Raw genomic sequence first — 20,111 nt, forward strand, 5'->3', positions numbered from 1 at the left:
GACGTAGAACTTATCTGGTTTTCACAACATGTGGATTTCTGTTTGGTTGGAGACACATAAATAAACAAAGAGATGATATTGAATACAAAACAGATTTTAGTATTTACGTTTTAATTAAAATGATACAAAGTTAGTTTTTTTCACTTGGATAGGAATGATTTAGTAGCTAATATAAGAAAAAGTATACCTTAATTAGTACATAAAGCTCGATGACAGTCATGTTGTTCTGGATAAGATAAGCTCTTCGTTCATTTCGAAACAGGTATATATTAAAAACCGCATGGGCAATTATTGTCGAAATGTCTGTGTAAAATTATTAGCGAAATATCAAAAATGGATGATTTGTAACTATTATAGCGTTAATGTTTTAAATCACCAAAATTTATCGTTTTTGATGTTTTTGTGTTATTCTTAACATATTGACCATCGAAAATAACTGGCCATATGGTAATTACAATTTTAATCCCTGCATTTACTTTTAAACCACTCTTCCAGATTTTGAAGTAGAAGAGTTGGCAGGCATTGTCCTTTAGATGATGATTGCGGATTTGCATCTTTTGTGGATGTGGAATTGGATGGGTGAGTCTTAACATTTCATAATCAGATAATCATGCTTATTGATAAATACAAAAAATACAAATAAACAGGAAGTGTGAGTTAATGTACGACCGTAAGGTGGAGTGATCATAAACTACAATACTTTGAACATGATTTGAGTAATCGTATCTCATAATATGCTAAATGCAACACTTGTTTGTAATGGTAATCAAGTCGACAATATTTAGTATAAAACTTCCGGACATAAATATCTAGATAGTACAATATACGATATGTTAGGTACGATGGCCGACAAGAGCCTGGCAAAATGATATGAAAAAACTGTAACGCTTTTTATCATGGTACAGTTTTTTCACATGTTTGTGTACCATGAATGGTACAAAAACATATGAAAGCATGGTACACAAAGATGTGAAAGCAGTATTTATGTGAGCAGTCACTTTTACAGAATGGTACAGAAACATGTAAAAGGCGAGATACTCAAATGTTACCGAGTTTGACAAATGACTTCCCGATAAAGTTGTCAACAGTTAGATTGTATACAGCTTCACGGGAAAATAATATAAAACAATTAAACAAATACTTTAATGTTGGAAACCATGTTTCATTTATTTATCTATATAATAGGAATGCCCACATCTTACAGGTTTTATCTAACAATCGTAGGCCCTAAGTTACACCCGAAAAATAGCAATATAGTTTTGTTTCTGTTTGTCCTCAAATGTTCTTAACGACATTTTACGCTTGTTGTGACGCCCTAATCAAACCGCTGCTATTCGGGGTCAGCTTTGGTCATGGTGTTTGATAACAGCATTGCAATGCTCCTTTCATATCTTTGTTTACTACAGTTTCACGTGTTTTTGTACCACTGATGGGACAAAAAGATGTGAAAGCTCAGACCCTTTCATATGTTTTTGTACCACGCGTTCACATGTTTTTGTACCACCGATGGTAAAGAAAGATATGAAAGGTAAATCGTTTCACATGTTTATGTACCATGCTTTCATATCTTTTTGTACCATCAGTGGTAAAACAAGTGAAAAGAAATTAGCTTTCACACCTTTTTGCCGGCTCATTTCGGCTATTGGTACATAAACATGTGAATGTAATCTGAATTTTCTCGAGATGTTTATAATCTTTCTGTACCGAACTTTCACATGTTTTTGTACCATATTGTGGTACAAAAATATGTGAAAAAACTGTACTATAATAAAAAGCGTTACAGTTTTTTCATATCTTTTTGTCAGGCTCTTGTCGGCCATCGTAGTTGAATAGGTATTGGCCTTATACCAGTCCGAGCCAAGTAAAGGAATACTCAAATATGATCTGTATAAGCTGATAACGGTCCTTGACTTGAATTTGTAAAAATAACCCGCATTTTTTGATAGAAAATACTAAATGCTTTTGAATGTCATAACCTAAAATAACACTTGCTGAAGTTGGACAATTAGCAGCTATTACCTCTATTAACAAAGCGTCTGAATAACTTAATACAAGGGCTTCATTCAGTTAGTCCCCTCGTTTTAAGGTCAAAATAGAAGGAATCCATTCTCAGTCAAATCTCTCGTTATAATGTCAAAATAAAAGGGATTCGTTTTCAGTCCTCTCGTTACAAGGCCAAAATAGGAATCCATTCTCAGTCAGTTTCCTCGTTTTAAAGTCAAAATAGAAAGACTCCATTCTCAGTTATTTCCCTCATTATAAGGTCAAAATAAAAGGGATTTCTTCTCAGTCAGCCCTCTCGTTATAACCACAAGATAGAAGGGCTTCATTCCCAGTCAGTTCCCTCATTATAAGGTGGCTGATGATGTAATCCCTATAGAACATACGAATACATAGAATGTCTTTATGATCATTACGTAACAGTCATATTAACAACATAAATAAGTAAACTTGTGTAAAACGTCACATGTCATGACGTATCACACATGTTCAAATTATCTGATAAAAACATTTCCCTTTTCGGTATAGTACATTCAACAGTATTAGGCAACCGAACTTCTAGTCACCTACTTGCATTCATCGCATTTATACAAACATCACATTCTCTTCATTGTTTTTCATACCCTAACATGACATTTAAATGGCTGTTGAACCACTTCCGTCATCCACTATCACTCCCGAAGTTTTCTTTAACATGTCGAAGTAAGAGTTCTTTTTCGCTACACATTGTTTCTCCTCCTCAGGTCCGTATTTTATAACCCGGACTCCGTCTTGTGGTTTAGATTTATCCTTGAGTTCGATACGGACAGAACTCTTGGAGGCCATGGCGGGGTCTTCAGGAAAGTAATTATAAGGAAGGAGGTAGAAAGTCAGACCCATTCCTGGGGAGGGTGTGACTGGAAGGTCCTCAGTATGCGGGATATGGTGTAAACCCATTGTGACCCAGGCAACCAAATCCTGTAATATAAATAGGGTTGATACCCAAATCATAAACATTGACTTATACGTTATTGTGTAAAGTATTTTTGTTGAAATAGTATCTTCACATTAAAATGACTATCAACTCATTAAACTTCGAATAAATAAGAACATTTATATCTAATCTGTTTTCAATGTCATACTTTTCAAAATATTATGAATTAAGGCATTTGTTTAGTTATTTGTTGTAAGGCGTTTGTTGTAATATTAAGTTACATAGCAAAAGTCTATAAGTTAGTTATGTAGTTTATGATATCATCACATCATTATGATAAGTCGCCTTCAGTGTTCTTTTCTGATAAAAAGGTCAAAGGTCAAAATATATGTCACTGTGCCACACGAATATGGATGAATACTTCAAGATCTAGAGTCTTACGTTAGATGAAATCTGTTTCCAATGGGTAACAAACATTTAAAAGGACAAGGTAACTAGAAAGTATTCAATTACAAATAACATACCTTGTCTACGATGCTTTCGTTGTTTATGAAGCTCTGGAACTGTACCACGGGATCGGACGAGTCCATGTAGGCATAAGCAGAACTGCTCCTCCTTTCGGATTCTTTGTACTGAGTGACTGCTACCTGGTACCTCGCCCAGCTGGCCGCTGGCTCGTTTCCTTCGTTCTCCGCGAACAGCTGCTTAACCATCCCATTGTTGACAAGACGATAGGCTTTAGGATTTCCGTACGCGTTTTTCTCTTGTTCGTTATAGAACAGAAGATACTTGGGCGCTTGAAAATTGAATTTATAGGCGCCATCCTCTTCTGTTTGCTTGACTTGACGTGAATAGTTCGTCATGTGGTATTGAGCGTTTTGCACTGCGGAGTAGTCATTTGGTCTCGAGGAAGGCGTGATATCCCAGGTTGCAAATCTGTTTGTTTTTCCTTTAATGTCAATATCTACCTTGAAGTTAAAGAGATGAGTATGAAGATTTCCGTTAATGTTATCATGCACCTGTGCTCCGTAAGGTGCTTCTTGGTCTGTGTGGAATGTAGCTAATATATACCCCGTAGACATTGCACGTACTTCCACAACCCCGTTCTGGTAGAAGATGAAATCAAATATATAGTCGTAATTCACTACCGTGAAGGCTGACCTTAGTGTTAGAACAACATTTGGCATTCCCTCAAAATATCCGCCGTAGCCTGTGGCATAGGACTGATGTCGCCTAAGCGGGTATCCAGTGTTTTGTTCGAACAAACAAAACGTGTTCTTAAATGTTACTGGTTCTTTCGATGATTCAAGGACAAACGAGGTATCCATAAATGTAGCATGTGCGGGGCAGTCTATCCCCGGTACCAGTCCTTTATCTTGGGGACCTATCAGTGTGCAACTGTCAAAATAATCTGGAAACATTTGACCAGGCTTAAAACCGGAATAAAGAACTACGATTTCTTGTAGACTAATCTCGTAAGCGATTCTTTCATTCCGGAAGCGGATGTCGTAGATCTGTGGTCCGGAAACGGTGGCCATTCGGTAATAAAATTGCCACCCCATGTATTCCACGTGATTGTGATGTATTTTGTATCTCTTTCCATCAGGCTCAAATTGTATCGGGTCTCTTTTGAATCCTTCTTGAAATTCAGGACCACGTTTCATCATTTTCGAAAATGTGTTGTCATTTTCCGCTGGATAAGGGACTTTAATTTTCCTGACAGAGCCGTCAGCATAACCTGTTGCCAGTTCCTCGAAGGTGCTAAAGGATTGACCGTTATACCAGACAGCTTCAACCTCGACATTTTGAGTGTCTTGATCAAAATTTACAAGAACAGCAAAGTCCATTGGATGAAGAATCAAAAAGTCAATAGTACGTAACATAGTATACCAAATTTTCCTCCCAAGGGGAACCCCTGAAACCGCTGGGGAGAACGGCGCAGGTGCCTGCATGGTCAAACATTTGTCTCCGCAATCTCTAAACTTGCCTCCGAAGCTTTCTAAAACCAGGTCGTATAAAGTTTGATGGATTGTTTCCTCTATAAACACTATTTCAGCGACTAATTCTGGTCCATTCAATGGCCGAAGGTTAAATGGAATATCTTTTCGTCGCCCTGGAACTTCTTTCAAATGATTAGGTTTCGGAAGAGGACCAACCAGATACTCCTCGACAACAGGTGGCCGCCTATCTCCCCTGAATATCGTAACCATTGCTTCCCTTTCAGGCTTCGCTCCATTGTTATCAAGATAATCGAGGACTTTCATCTTAGGAGGAACATAAATCTCTGCTAGATACACATAGCTGTTGTTGACTCTTGCCTTTGAAGGGTCAACCAGATTAAGACTCCTCTGCGAATGAAGGTATGTCATCAGTCCATCTACCTCAACTGCAGTAAGGTCGTGGAAAACTGATGGATCGGATGGCTCTTCTAAATTGATGTCCTCTTTACCAGAACATGTTGGCGTCATTTGGTCCTCAAGTTGTCTGTCTTTGACAAAGGATATGATGATAATTCCTACCAATAAACCAAGAACACACAGAAGAAGGACAAATGCCAGTAATCGCCATCTTCCTATTGATCGCCTGTATTTCTCCATCTCAGGTTTTCCTGTATGAAAGAAGAAAGGTAAAATGAAGACAAACTTTTTAAGACGACCAAAAAAAAGTATTGTTTTATAAAGATGATATATTTATTGCGGAACACCCTAATCATCCGCAATTCTAAATTGGGATGAGAGGTCACCTAAAGTTAATCTTAAAAACCAGGAAATAATCCAGAGACATTTGATAAGTGCTTTGGTTGTTGTATTTTTATATTTGAATTTTTGAGATATATCTTTATATAACCAATTTCATCTAAAAGTGTGAGGCTAGGTTTTAATCCCAAGTCCTGATATATTAATACGGATTTTTTTTCTGTGATGATCCAAAGGGTATGTAAATATGTACGTTTTATTCTCTGACGTTGTTGAATCTCAGACGCCATCTTTTAATTCTGGTACATTTGACGTCATATTTAATAGGTAAGTTGGTTGGTCGCCATTAAGAATAAGGCTCCGTGTTTATATTTGCATTGTGTAAATTGCATGATGTATTGGCTATACGTTTTTCTAGTGTGCCGTTAATCCTATTTGATAATATCGGAGAGAATTTAACATAAGAAACTGCTCATAATAAAGTATATCATCCTCGATACTCCAGGGGTTACTATCACTGACGTTATATCCACCCCTGGACTATCTCATAGTAAAACTGACGGCAACTTAAGAAAAAAAATAACTTGACCAATCACAGACCAGCAGATACTTCTTATGGAAATTACAGAGAGAAAGCGACAGTCGACTTCAAAGCCAGACAATCAACTACCGTGTACCGTTATCCGATTCTTTTGGTGCACATTAAACGACCAAATTTAGTTGAAATGACCCGTGTCTTATATTGCCTTCAGTTTTACTTTGACATAGTCCAAGGTTGGTTAATGACAGTGATAATAACCCCTGAAGTATCGAGGATTGAAGTCTTTGGGACCTGATATATAAATAGCAATACTCTTAACCCAGCTGTGCTTAAAATAGACACGACTTTCGTTGAAACTGGAAACAAATATAAGAATCTGCCAGTGATATACTGAAAAATCAAATGAAAATAAATAACATCTCTAACGATATAACCATAGCAACTTTATAAATACGGGAATAGTTACTAAGAATGAATCTTCCTTGGGGATTTATTTTTATCTGTTTGAGTTATACACGAGATTATAATACACCCAGATCATAAACGTAAACTTGTCTGAACGATATGATAACGTAATCGTCCGCCTAGCTATCAATGTCCAATCTAAATGTACAAATTACCTCAATCGAAAAGGTTGCTGTATTTTTCATGTGAAGTTTTATAACTTTGTAGAATCGCAAAAGTTAGCAGAAAAATGTTAACATGGATTTTGATATTGAATCTTGCATTATATGTTTGTGTTATAAATTCACCGTGGGCCATTTATGTACTTGTGTTTTTAACGTGTTTTAATTGCTATCATTGATTTATGTTTCGGAAGTGGGCCTTTAAATGAAATATTTCGTTGTGTTATTTTGTTCTGACAATATAAACTAAACTGAATAATAGCTGATGTTAATAAACGACAGGATATTTGAATCGCACACAATTATTAGAAGGACTAGGATGATGATAACTGTCATCCTATAATGATAGCAATTATTAACATATTAATCGAAAATTGCCAAGCCATGCTCTCAACATCAGAAGACAGTGTGAACAGACCAGGCTAGCGAACCCTAGTCTCTGTCTCGAACAGGACTATTATCTGTAAACGTGGTATTTAAGTCATGACAATGATAGAGTTTACATACTTGACACGAATAAAATGTATGTGAAACATTTTGTTATTCTGAGTTAGAGGAAATAGGTCGGTTTGATGTCGAGTGATGGTAACAAATTACAAATCTACTCATAGTAATAAAAGTTGTTTGTCAGGAATTCGATAAGGAGAAAGAATCCAGTTTCCAGATAACAATATAAGCCTTTGCCCGATTGTATTTTAAACAATGTTGGTTGACGCGCTAAAGAAACAAAGTTGCAAAAGATTGATACGAGACTGTTTTGAGTGCAACAGGCCAAAAGTATCTCAAAACAAGGTTCAGAGGAAAGTTAATGTATAGTTCTAGTGCAAATTAAATTGATAAAGGAAAATTTGTTGTTCTCGTAATTCATAAATGCTTTTTACTATAAAATATGCTGTGCATTTTATTACAACTTTTATTACCAAATATTGTTGTTTTTAGTTTAACCTCCTATTAATAGCAAGGGTCATTTGAAAAAAAATCAATATAAAATCACTATACGTGGTAACTGTCCCATAAGGGATTCGAACTCGTAACCCAGGGTGATCATGTAACGTGACATGATTACATAGGTAAGGAAAACCAAAGTACAAGAACAAAAAAATACCAGCAGGTCCGATTTCTCGAAACAAGCTTTTAAAATCTAAATTTTACGTTGATGCTTTTTATAAATTTCAGTTACATAATGAGTGCCAAAGTTGACTTAACGTAGACCGTCCCTTCTGTGACGTCATACGTTTGTTACGTCGCTATCCGAATCCCGGCAAACGTATTTTATTTCTCCGTACCCATCTATTACAACTCGCTTCTGAAATCGGCATTCGAGCAAGTATTTCGTCTAGAACCTTTTTGAGTGTTTACTTTAAGTGTATCAATCTAAAGGTGTGCCAATCGGTAAAAGCTAACAAGGGTAAATGAATAACATAAAACATTGAAAAGTGCTACGGATTCGCCTATTTTCTAATATTTTAAGGCCAAAATTTAAGGGGTATTATTAAGCAAATCGGTCATACTTTGAAAAATAATGCGGTGAGGTATACTTTTTATTTGCATTTAGTATTGCAAATAAGCCAATCTTCATGGAAATTCTAAAAAATCGTTTTTTTCTTGAGATCATTTTTTCAGAAAAAAAGAAAACATGACTATTTTGATGCAATTTTTCACTAAAATTGGGTCCGGACTTAAATTTAAAATAACGATATTTCGTTTTATTGTGGAAAACCCTGCTTATTTGATATAGTAATGGATTCTATATCACCTACTGAAGGTATGAACATGTTTCAGGCATATTATTTATATGTTAAGGGATGCTACAGGGAGAAAATATTATTTATTTAAAAATCCTTAAAATCCGGATTATTAAGTCATTTGTACATATCTTTAAGCAACCATGGAAGAAAAAACTACCCGGTGACATATGATTTTTATGCGGTTTTTGTGATCAGGGTGTACCTAAATTCAAAATATCAAAAAATGAACGAAATCCATGAGAGGAAACCAGAAGGGACGGTCTACATTAAAGATGCTCTAACGCCGACAGAGCATAACTGATGTTTAATCATGTAGATATTATCTATTTAACACAACAATACATATAAAATGTCTTTGGTAGATGTACAATCAGTGCTTCATTCCATATAGCACATTGTGACGCGGATTTTTATCTGGACACAATTAATTTCATATCTTTATCTTGGAGTAAAGTAAGAAGCTCAAACTTTCCAATGATGGTAATGGTGTAAAGTAAGTAACTTTTGTAACTGCAGAAAAATACTTATTCGCCTGCTCCTGTTTTTGACAGAGAAAAAACATTCGTCAGCGGCGGAGCATCTTTAAATCAAAGCTTTATGTGACAATTGATTATATAACTTCAGTAAGACATGCTGCTTCTTATAATTCAAATTAGTTTCGAGAAATAGTGGTGTGCATCTGTGACTCGAAACCCAGGTATATATAGAGAGCTTGAAGTCAATCTACACAAGGCAAACAATCTCACAGTGGTAATACTAACTATTCAACATACCCAGGTGTATATAGAGAGTTAGCGGTCAACCTACACAAGGCATACAATCTAATAGAGGTAAAACTAACTTAATATTAATAACATTAATATTAAAATTAATATTTAATAGTGGTAATATTAACTATTCAACATACCAAGGTGTATATATTCAACATACACATTTCAGCAAGTTCCATAATTGATTAATTTACTCTTATTTTTTTTATGAACGTTGACAAACAAACTATTGCTAAAACATCCATTTGGTAGACTTGTTTTATCTTCCATTCAATCTTTCAATCTGCAGTGGGACCACTTTATTTGAAATATTACAATCCCTGTTAACATATGTCCGTTGTCATTATCTTTGGGTATATTGGAATCATGATATTTTGAAGAGATTTTAGTATAACATTGTTCTACTGTATTACTCATGTCTTCTTAAACGACAAACATAATGTTTATTTTAGAGGTACTTGTTCAACTTTCAATATTACAAACGCTATAAAAATGACTTACCTAACACCGGCTATTAGAAGGCAGACCTATATCAAAATCCATTAGTTATGGAAGCCATCTGAGTGAGCACTGTGGCAGTTAATGAAGTCTGATACCTTTGACATTAATGGGTGACTGCTGATTTCTCTGTCATGCACATTTACACTTGGTACAGTCTGTTTTCTCATCTGCATTTACATACTTGTAATATTCAATAAAACTGTCCTAAAGGTAAGTTAGAAAATATCGACAAATACTAGATTTCACAAAATGTCAACAGGTGACATACGAATTTAAGAAAGTTAATTCAGCTATAGCAAAAGAAATTATAATACCTGGAATTGCATGATATATCATCTGCTACTTTTAAAAAACGACAATGGAATAGCTGTTACTCGAACATGCTTATGTGTAACCTCAGTTAGTGATTGGTCAAATCAAATATTGATAAAATGATACCATAAATTGCTAAGATTAAATCATACAATGATTAAACTATATAATTAGTACACAAATTCATATAGTATATTTGAACCATACGAGCCAGCTATATATATATATGGCGTTCCATACTTGAAGGAGAGGTTGTCATTATTTGACCATTAGATTTCCATTTCCATTGGTTCAATATTGATTTTTATGTACTATATTATATCCAGTCACATGCATTTTGAGTTACAACGTATGTGTACGTGCATATATCAATACATTTGTGTGCTAAACAGTTTATGATGTGTACCCCTTATCAACTTATAAATAATAGACTTTATGCTGTCTTAAAAACTAGATCTCTGTTGAAACATGTAAAGCACAGTTAGCCGATAATTATGACCAAACTACGGAAATTGTGAAATTTAGGTATTTCAACATTTTAAGTAATCCTGCACATATGTGAGGACTTTCAAAGTTAATTTTAGCGGTGATGGAAATTTCCACTTTAAGGTCATTCACACTTCCCAATTATCATTTCAATAGAAGAAATGTATAAAACCTGCTCTAACTATATATATATCGGCTGTCATCGTTCATTTTCTAACCAAACCTCAACAGGATGTAATTACAGATTTGTATATTTTTATGTTATTTTGTAATGAAGGAACGTTATCTCAATACAATTTTAGCCTAGATTTGTCAATTTCAAAAAGAAAAACAAAAATTACGCCTTTCAAAAGTCGTATTAACGCATTCCAAAAGTCGTACTAACGCTTTTTTAAAAGTCATACTACATTTTTGAAATTCCTTTCCTCAGTCGTAATAACGCGAATGGAAAAACGATTTCACCCTTTTAAAAAGTTTAAATATCGTCTTTCAAAAGTCGTAAAAACGCGAATAAAGACATGATAACGCATTTTGAAACGCCGTTTTAACGCACTGAAAAAGTCGTAACAACGGCTTTTCAAAAAATACAATATAGCCCTTTCTCAAAAGTCGTAATGCCGCCTTTGGAAAGTTGTGAATTCAAATGAAGTCGTAATAACGTCTTTTAAACAGTCGTAATATCGATTTTTTTCAATTTTTAAAATTTGCCCTTGGAGGGTTTCGTATGTCATGAATAATTCGTCTGCACTCTGTACTGTTTTCTGCATGCAAGTGCAGTGCTTAGCCTAATATGGCTTTTTTTGATTTAAGGCCTACAAGACTAGGACGACTCCGTAACAACAACAGTATTTAGTTTTACATTATATGTATAATTATTAGTTATGATTCATATGAAGTGTCGTTCTTTGTTTGTCACACTAATGATAGCCAATGTTATATCATTTTTATGCATTAATGTCGCTATGTTTTAACTTCATTTTTCTTTGATTTTGATGTCATGATATTGTCGATTTTGGCGTTATTTTCGGATTTTTTTCATGAAGCTTTATAATCATAAAATAATCATTACATATGCACAATGCAGCTTTGAACAAGCAGGTCAAACATGACTCTTGCTCACAACAAGGGTATTTGTTTGAGCAGATAGGGCAGTAATACATGTGCATACATTGACATTGATTTGTTTTGACCTTGACGTGAAGTGGATAGCATACACAAATACGTCACACAGGTGTGCATTGATAACTTAACTACAGGTGAACTCAGTATCTCGTTCGCGTATTGCATACTTTAAAGATATCATTTTAGCCTCTGAAAACATACAGACGTTCGCACACACAGCACACAGCACACAGCACAAATGGGAGGACATCCTTAAAGGAGCCTGACTTATCAATATAACGTTAATCTTGTGGACCAAACCATATTTCATTTTTTCATAGATTTCAAGAGATTGCACAAATACCCCATAAGATCTTCAGCATATTTAGACATAATACTACAGTCTACCGTGGTCTCAACCTTATATTTATGGTCAACAATACAGATAACACAAGGTACTAGTTGGTTGATAAAATGGCCTGGATGTTCTTCAGGCATTGTTTAGTACCATATATATCATGCGAGACATGCATATTACATGATTCGACAGGTATTCATCGAATTTAGTACAAAAATAGCGGAATAATAAGTGTAATAATTTACTCTCAGCTTTGTAAAAATATAGATGGTTAAACTGCAGGAAATCAACCCAATTTACCTGCTCAATATATTGATCGAACTAACAGATATAGATATCAAGAAAACCCATTGCAATATGAAGACAAACAATATCATTTGGTAGATAAGTATAATGTTTGTTCAAGGAGACAAATAGGAGTAAAATATTTCTGAAACTATGTACGCCACAGAAACAAATGTATGTGAGCGATTGTCACGTTGCCAGCTATAAAACACTATGTCATTAAATGGCGATACAAATATATTAGTTCAGATTCATTTAAAAATAAATATAATTTCCATGTCAAAATTTTCAAAAATTAAGATCATAAATTATGTAGTTACCTCGTGGTGCAGCGAGTCTCAGCACTGCACATCTGCTTTAAGGTTAAATCACTGTGGGAAGTCGGATAAGCGGGAGGTAGATTTAACACACAGACACGAGTTATACAAATACAGGGGCCTTAACGGAGATACGAGTGTGTGACAATCTCCGGAATAAAATTTATCATCGCTGATAAAGATAAGTTGTTGTTCAGGTATAAAGGTGAGTGTACTGTCCTACCTAAGATACCCGGAGAATATCGTCCCGAATAAAACATCAAAAACATAAATAGACAGATTAAGTGTCTTACGCCAGGTATAAAGGTCACCACTGTCCTTAAGACAGTCGGAAAATATCGTACTAAAGAAGATATTCCAAAACATAGAGACAGAATAAGTGTCTTACGCCAGGTATAAAGGTCACCAATGTCCTAAATAAGACACCCGGAAAATATCGTACTAAAAAAGATATTCCAAAACATATAGACAGAATAATCGTATTACGCCAGGTATAAAGGTCACCAATGTCCTAAATAAGACACCCGGAAAATATCGTTCTTAATAAGATATTCCAAAACATAGAGATAGATTAAGTGTCTTACGCCAGGTATGAAGGTCACCACTGACCTAAATAAGACACCCAGAAAATATCGTACAAAATAAGGTATTCCAAATATATAGGCAGAATAAGTGTCTTCCGCCAGGTATAAAGGTCACCAATGTCCTAAATAAGACACCCGGAAAATATCGTACAAAATAAGGTATTCCAAATATATAGGCAGAATAAGTGTCTTCCGCCAGGTATAAAGGTCACCAATGTCCTAAATAAGACACCCGGAAAATATCGTTCTTAATAAGATATTCCAAAACATAGAGATAAATTAAGTGTCTTACGCCAGGTATGAAGGTCACCACTGACCTAAATAAGACACCCGGAAAATATCGTACAAAATACGGTATTCCAAATATATAGTCAGAATAAGTGTCTTCCGCCAGGTATAAAGGTCACCAATGTCCTAGATAAGACACCCGGAAAATATCGTACAAAATAAGGTATTCCAAATATATAGGCAGAATAAGTGTCTTACGTCAGATAAAAAGATCACCGCTGTCCTATTTAAGACACCCGGAAAATATCGTTCTTAGAATTTCCAAAACATAAAGACAGGTTAAGTGTCTCACGTCATTGTTCAGGTATAAAGGGTATCATTGTCCTAAATAAGACACCCGGTGAATATCGTCCTTAATAAAATATCCAAAAACATATGGAAAGGTTAAAGTTCTTATGTCAGGTCATCACTATCCTTAATAAGACACACGATCAATATCGACAGAAAAAAGGGGCATATCGTCCGAGCTTAAACACTAATCAGACACCCGTCCAATATAGACTACCAATAACCTTCAGGTATGACACGTCTTTAGTTCTAAATTACACCGTTCAGAATAACGTCCCAGCTAAGTTACATTAAGGTTGGTTAGTTAATAAGACACATCAAAATGTCAAGACAGATAAGGTACACTCTATAATGTATGTAGATAGTAAGTTCATAATGGAATTATATGTTGCATCCATATTTGTAACCTTCTTTATCCCTCTAAACTGGTTTTCACGTTGTATAATGAGATTGGTTGCGGTCCCCACAATTTGAAAGTGGGGACCGCTATGAACCCTGGGAGAGATTGATCGCAGTCTCCTAAAACACGCACTCAGTTCACACACCGCATACAGGTGAGGCCATCCTTAGAGGACCCTGGTTGTTAACTGGCTCTTGATAGGACGTTAATCAACCAATCAGCAAATGTGTTAGAAAAGAGCTATGAACCGTAAACCTTATACGTAACTGTTATTTGATAAACATATGATAAAACGCACCCATAAACATTCAGACAAATCTCTGCTACAAAGGTTACATACAAATACTGCTTTTCCCCCTTACACAGCAAACTGCAGTAGCAGTACAATACACCACACTCGAGAACATCGAGGCATCTAATCCCTACGTAGCCCTTGAAGCCCTAATGCGCTGACTAATGCACAGTTTCTGTCTTTAATTCTTACAATTATATGTGCCAAATGGGACCGCGGTGGCCGGGTGGTAAAGATGTCTCGACAAATTACCACAAGCCCTCCACCTCGGGGTCGCGAGTTCGAATCCCATGTTGTTTTTCTCCCGATACTCCGGCTTTCCTCCACCAACAAATCAGGCACATCCTTACATTAACCTGGCTGTTAATAGTGCGTTCAACTAATAAAACCACAAAATCACAAATATATGTTACGTAACTGGGCGAAAATTTTGACATGTTATGTTTTCTTCTGTAATCTATTAAAAGAAATGACTTAGGTTTAATTAATAAAGCTGTGAAATCATTCAAATGGACATAAACGCCTACACGATGCCTTATAAACGTTATTTAGAACACAGACTTTATCCACTGTAAAAAATCTTGCTTTTATGCCTAATGCATGTTTAGATGGAAACATACCTGCAGAAATCACTTTAAGATTACTAAGAATAGTGTAAAAATGGTCGAACTGTATGTACACAGTTCTACCAAAATCATTTTCAGCTCTTATTTGTACATGTAAAATCAAAATTTATGCATTGAATGTATTGTAAATCTCAAAATGTTTGTAATGTTGGCGGTGAATAACACATTAATAGCTCTTCTTTAATCGTGAGCATGAAAAATAGAAAGATGAAAAGGAATATTTTATCCTAATCTTCCATCATAGAGGAAGAAGAAGATTAGCCGAAATATTTTGTCCTAATTCTCAGATTATTATGTGAAGCACTGGGAGTGAATGCATCCATACAACTACTAGCTAGTTATGTAACAAGTAGGCAGTCATGCAGAGCAAAGCTATGGATGCTAAATCACATCACCTATGTCACATTAGAGGCGTACATATACATTTAAACATATCTATCGAAATACGGTACAGGTGTAGAAAAAAATCGGCGCTGTTGACGTAAATAATGTCGTCAATGGAATGTTTTATTTATTTCAAGGACGTATCTTTTTAAGGTAAAGAGTAACTCAGTGCAACAAGAGTTCTAATTTACTCGCAGTTACTTTTAATGTTTAGAGTGAACTCCCTTCTTGCTGAACACGTTCGATTTTAATTGCGAGCGTATTCTCGAACTATCGTTTTCATTGTCGGGTGTGAAGTCTGTGTACATCCGCTATGCGCAGAGTCCAACTGCGCACGTAATAACGGAAGTTACTGTCTCACAATGTACCCAGAAAGGCATTCAAGTGACACAGGTAAGTCGCTGTAGCGGACGACTATTTTGAAGAGCGAAAAAAGATAAACAGACTTCTATGTATCAAGGAACATAATTAAGAAAGTTCAATTATTTTCACATTTAAAGTTCTGATGAAGTAAAGGAAAGTATTTTTACAATATATCAAGTAAGTAAACCATCTTTATGCAATGTTTCCAAGGGTGTTGAGCGATAGTGTTATATACATGTGGGTTATTTAGTAATTATTGTGTTACATTTTTGTGCGTGCAAAATGCATCAGAGCAGGGGTCTTGTAGATGTATATTGGAAATTAAGGTTTCAGGAGTTGTTAGAGAGCACTTAATGTCTAAAAGATATATTTCTAGTTGTTGTTGTATTTTGTATTATCCAATAAACATTTGAGTTATCCCCCTTTTTTGCTTTGAAATTTTTAGGCAAAATGGTTGTTATTTGCACAAAACTGTTTGTTAATACATTGTGAAATGCTCTTTCGACAGCAATTATCATTTACTTGCATAGATATTTCGAAAATCCTACCATTTTTTCACAGATTTTGTTTTTTCAAATTAAAGTTTTCCGATTTACAAAAAAAAAATCATAAGTTTGAAAATACCATGGTGAGGTATGATTTTTATTGCTTGTACGTTCAGATGGTACCCTTAGGCAAACATTTATACCAATTATTTTTTTAAACATTTTTCCTGGTAGTACCTTTTACCTTAAAGGAAGTAAAAAATTTTTAGAAGTAATAACAGATACCAAAATTTAGTGTCAAAAATACATGTAATTTACAACACCAGAATGTCATTTTCCATCTTACATGTAATTAACAACACTGCAATGACAAATGTGTATATCAATATGCAAGTTTTTTTTTATGTCTCATTTCATCATTTTTTTAATGTTTTTATAAGTTTTTGCTTCATGAATATCAAGAATGGAAACATTGGAAGAAGTTGTATTGTGTATACTATATTGAACGTAAGAGGCAATTGCATTTGAAACATTATCTTCGTGAGAGCAGCTTCACAGGTCTGTGAACTATCTTATGGGTTTACTCTTGTCGCTCAGTTGTGTTCGCACTTCTGTCCTCTGTGGAAATTGATAAATAATTCACATATTTTAGCACTTCTGAAGTGGGCCCGTGTCAATATAATTAGGTGCACTGTAAACTAGTATGATTTTCATGTCACCACGAGAGGATACTCGCATAACACACAGAAACCCATCTACACCTAAAAACACCCAAGTACTCTATCTTTCTCCATACGCATGCACTTTGTACATATACATGTAGACAGTTGGTGTGTCCTCAAATGACCTTCGAATAATTGAATCAACCAATTTGATATGTCTCTTTAAGTTATACATGCCGTAATTTTCATACTCACACATCAAGACGAGCTTTTAATATTCACCACCAAAAATTACCAACACTTTGAAAGTTCCAATACATACAATGCATAGCCTTAAATTTTGCAAGTACAAATAAAAGCTGAAAATATTTTTGGCAGTACTCTAGGTATGTTTCCATTTAAACATATATATGGCATAAAAAAGAATTGTACAGTTCATAAATGATGCCTTGTAATTAATGTTTAAAAGGCATCATAAATGTTTTCTGCCAATTTAAATGTTTATTCACAGCTTTATTCGCCAGATCTTATGGTTTTCAATAGATAACTGAAGAAAAAATAACACGTAAAAATTAATGCCCGACATTTTCATATCGTGAGACTCGTAGCTTTTTAGGTCATCTGACCCGAAGGGTCAGGAGGATGACCTATAGTCATCATATTTCGTCCGTCGCCGTCCGCCGTGCGCCGTGCGCCGTGCGCCGTGCGTTAACTTTTCACATTTTAAACTTCTTCTCAAGTTCTACCTGTGCGATTTGGCTGGAACTTGCATGAAATGATCCTGAACATGGTCCCGACAAAGTGCTGTTATTTTTCAGGTCGATCCGAAATCCAAGATGGCTGCCACAGCCGCCATCTTGAAAACACATTTTGAACTTCTTCTCAAGTTCTACCGTTGCGATTGTGCTGAAACTTGCATGAAATGTACCTGACATGAACCAAACAAAGTATTGTTATTTTTCGGGTCGATCTGAAATCAAAGATAGCCGCCACAGCCGCCATCTTGATAACACATTTTGAACTTCTTCTCAAGTTCTACTTGAAATGATCCTGACATGGTCCCGATAAAGTGTTGTTACATCTCTGGTTAATCCTACTCGAAGATGGCTATCATGACACTATATCTAACTAATTTCCTATGTGATCATTGCCAAGGTAGTCAGATGACCGTTAAGGCCCTTGGGCCTCTTGTTTATTTACGTTATATAATAGACTGTAACATAAGTATTATATATCAACATTTTGTGACGTATTCTCTTTTTGTCGCCTTTATAGTGGATTATATAATCATAAAGCCTCGATTTAACTTCAGATAATATCACTTCCTAATTTAAGTTTAAAAAAACAATCATAAAGCCTCGATTTAACTTCAGATAATATCACTTCCTAATTTAAGTTTAAAAAACCAATCATAAAGCCTCGATTTAACTTCAGATAATATCACTACCTAATTTAAGTTTAAAAGCGTTATGAACAACTGGGTCTAGACATATATGACGTCTAATCAAGCTAGAGTTACCCAGAATAGTAATTTGATTTGCATGTGCAAAAGGGATTAAAATCCGTAGCCACAAGTTAGGTTGTAAACTTATGTAATACGGCTGTAGATGATGCATATTAAAGTTATATGTGCCTTAATTTTCGTACACGTGGATAAAAAAAAAACTTTTAATATAGTATTCACCACCAAAAGTATTCACCATTTTGAGAATTGCAATTGCATGCATAGGTTTTGATTTTTCAAGTATTAATATGAGCTGAAAATTATATTTGCCAGGACTGGCAAAAATCAAGTGTATTTACATCCGTTCAGACCGTGAAGTCAAAGTGTGGTCTAAAACTTCATTAAAAATTTTACGGTGTTATCTTTAATTTTAAAGTGATTTCTGTAGGTATTTTTTCATCTTAACATAAATACGGCATAAACAACAAAGGATTTTATAGTGCAGACAGTTGGTCTGTCCATTTGAATGATTTTCACAGTTTAATTCATCAAAACTGATGGTTTTTGATAGATTACGGAAGAAAAACTAAAATTTCAAAAGCACCCAGTTACAGCACATATTATAACTTCAATGTAGTTACCATACCCATACTTCTACGAGAGTCATACAAGGAGACACGAGGTAACATTAACAGATTCGTTAAATCGATAACAAAAGATACTGGATCGCCGAAGGTTTAAACGTGTTATTACGAAATTCTGTTTCCATGAACAATTGCCATACAGCCTATTGATAGTCACCTACCATACTATGTGTGTTAATTACATAAAAGAATGGCGGAGAAAAGCAACGTCAAAGATCAAAATAAAGCTATTTGAAAGTAGAACATCGACTTAAAGTATGGCATCTCTGATGTATGTAGTTTGTGTGAACTCGGCAGGCAGCCATATGAAGACCAACCTGTTAACCATATATCACATGTTGTCATAGGAAAACGAAAAAAGAATTTAAAAAAAAATTATATAGTTATCGCTCAAACCCGACCTCGCCCGAAGTTTCCGAATGTTCTAGTAGTACTTAATAACCAGTTAGAGTTCCTAATACAAATCTTTATAAAAAATCTCGGCTTTGTTTAGAGACCTAGGTCATCATTGAATTTAAATAAAATATGCTTACTCAAATGTCTTTAAATGATAAGACGGATCTAGAAAGTTTTTTTTTCACTTTTACTTCGAGATAACAATAAGTGACTGAGAGTGTTTTAAAAATAAAGTAAAATTTACTCACCCGAAGAGTCCATATCTAGACCTCAGAGAAAGTTGATGACTGAGGCTGGTGGGGGAGTGAAGTGAAACTTCAGTACAGCTGGAACGACGTCGCTACTCTACGCTACACAGTATGGAGACATCGCTGCGTCATACCATCAATCACCAACCGAGCACCACATACTCAGTGCGTTTCTCTCATCGAATCTTTGATTAGTTATGCACATGGCAGGTTACCATGCAAAACTAAGATGGGTATTTCGTGCATTTAGCGAATATCTCGTCCATAAATCTATTTGTATCTTAAGCAAATAAAACTCACCTATGTGTGTATTTTTCATGATGGGACATATTTTCAAAGTGTTTGAAAACAC

The 20,111-nt window shown here is 35.1% G+C and overlaps 2 protein-coding genes across 4 annotated transcripts in view; one reads left to right on the forward strand and one right to left on the reverse strand.

Moving 5' to 3' along the window:
* Nucleotides 1-94: 94 nt before the first annotated feature.
* LOC138333870 (putative amine oxidase [copper-containing]) lies at nt 95-19,835 on the reverse strand. Of its 3 annotated transcripts, none has more exons than XM_069282511.1 (3): nt 19,760-19,835; nt 3,439-5,522; nt 95-2,958 (listed from the first exon to the last, which is right to left on the reverse strand). In XM_069282511.1, exons 1-3 carry the CDS (start codon nt 19,770-19,772, stop codon nt 2,638-2,640), a joined length of 2,418 nt encoding a protein of 805 aa, XP_069138612.1. In that variant the 5' UTR covers nt 19,773-19,835; the 3' UTR covers nt 95-2,637. The 3 variants fall into 3 exon arrangements, with proteins under 3 accessions (XP_069138612.1, XP_069138613.1, XP_069138614.1); XM_069282512.1 differs by lacking the exon at nt 19,760-19,835 and adding an exon at nt 12,659-12,816; XM_069282513.1 differs by lacking the exon at nt 19,760-19,835 and adding an exon at nt 9,797-9,950.
* LOC138333871 (ileal sodium/bile acid cotransporter-like) overlaps nt 15,684-20,111 on the forward strand; it is a 35,082-nt gene continuing 30,654 nt past the window's right edge. The window contains exon 1 of the mRNA XM_069282514.1: nt 15,684-15,910. The gene's annotated coding sequence lies outside the window, so the exon portion shown is untranslated. The remainder of the gene's footprint in view (nt 15,911-20,111) is intronic.

Source organism: Argopecten irradians, chromosome 10 (assembly GCF_041381155.1).
Source record: "Argopecten irradians isolate NY chromosome 10, Ai_NY, whole genome shotgun sequence".
Classification (NCBI taxonomy): domain Eukaryota; kingdom Metazoa; phylum Mollusca; class Bivalvia; order Pectinida; family Pectinidae; genus Argopecten; species Argopecten irradians.

What these genes read in the sequence shown, in the direction of transcription:
- LOC138333870 (XM_069282511.1), bottom strand. An exon ending in ACGAAAGCATCGTAGACAAG is followed by an intron (nt 2,959 to 3,438) that starts GTATGTTATTTG and finishes TTTATATTACAG; the next exon opens with GATTTGGTTGCCTGGGTCAC.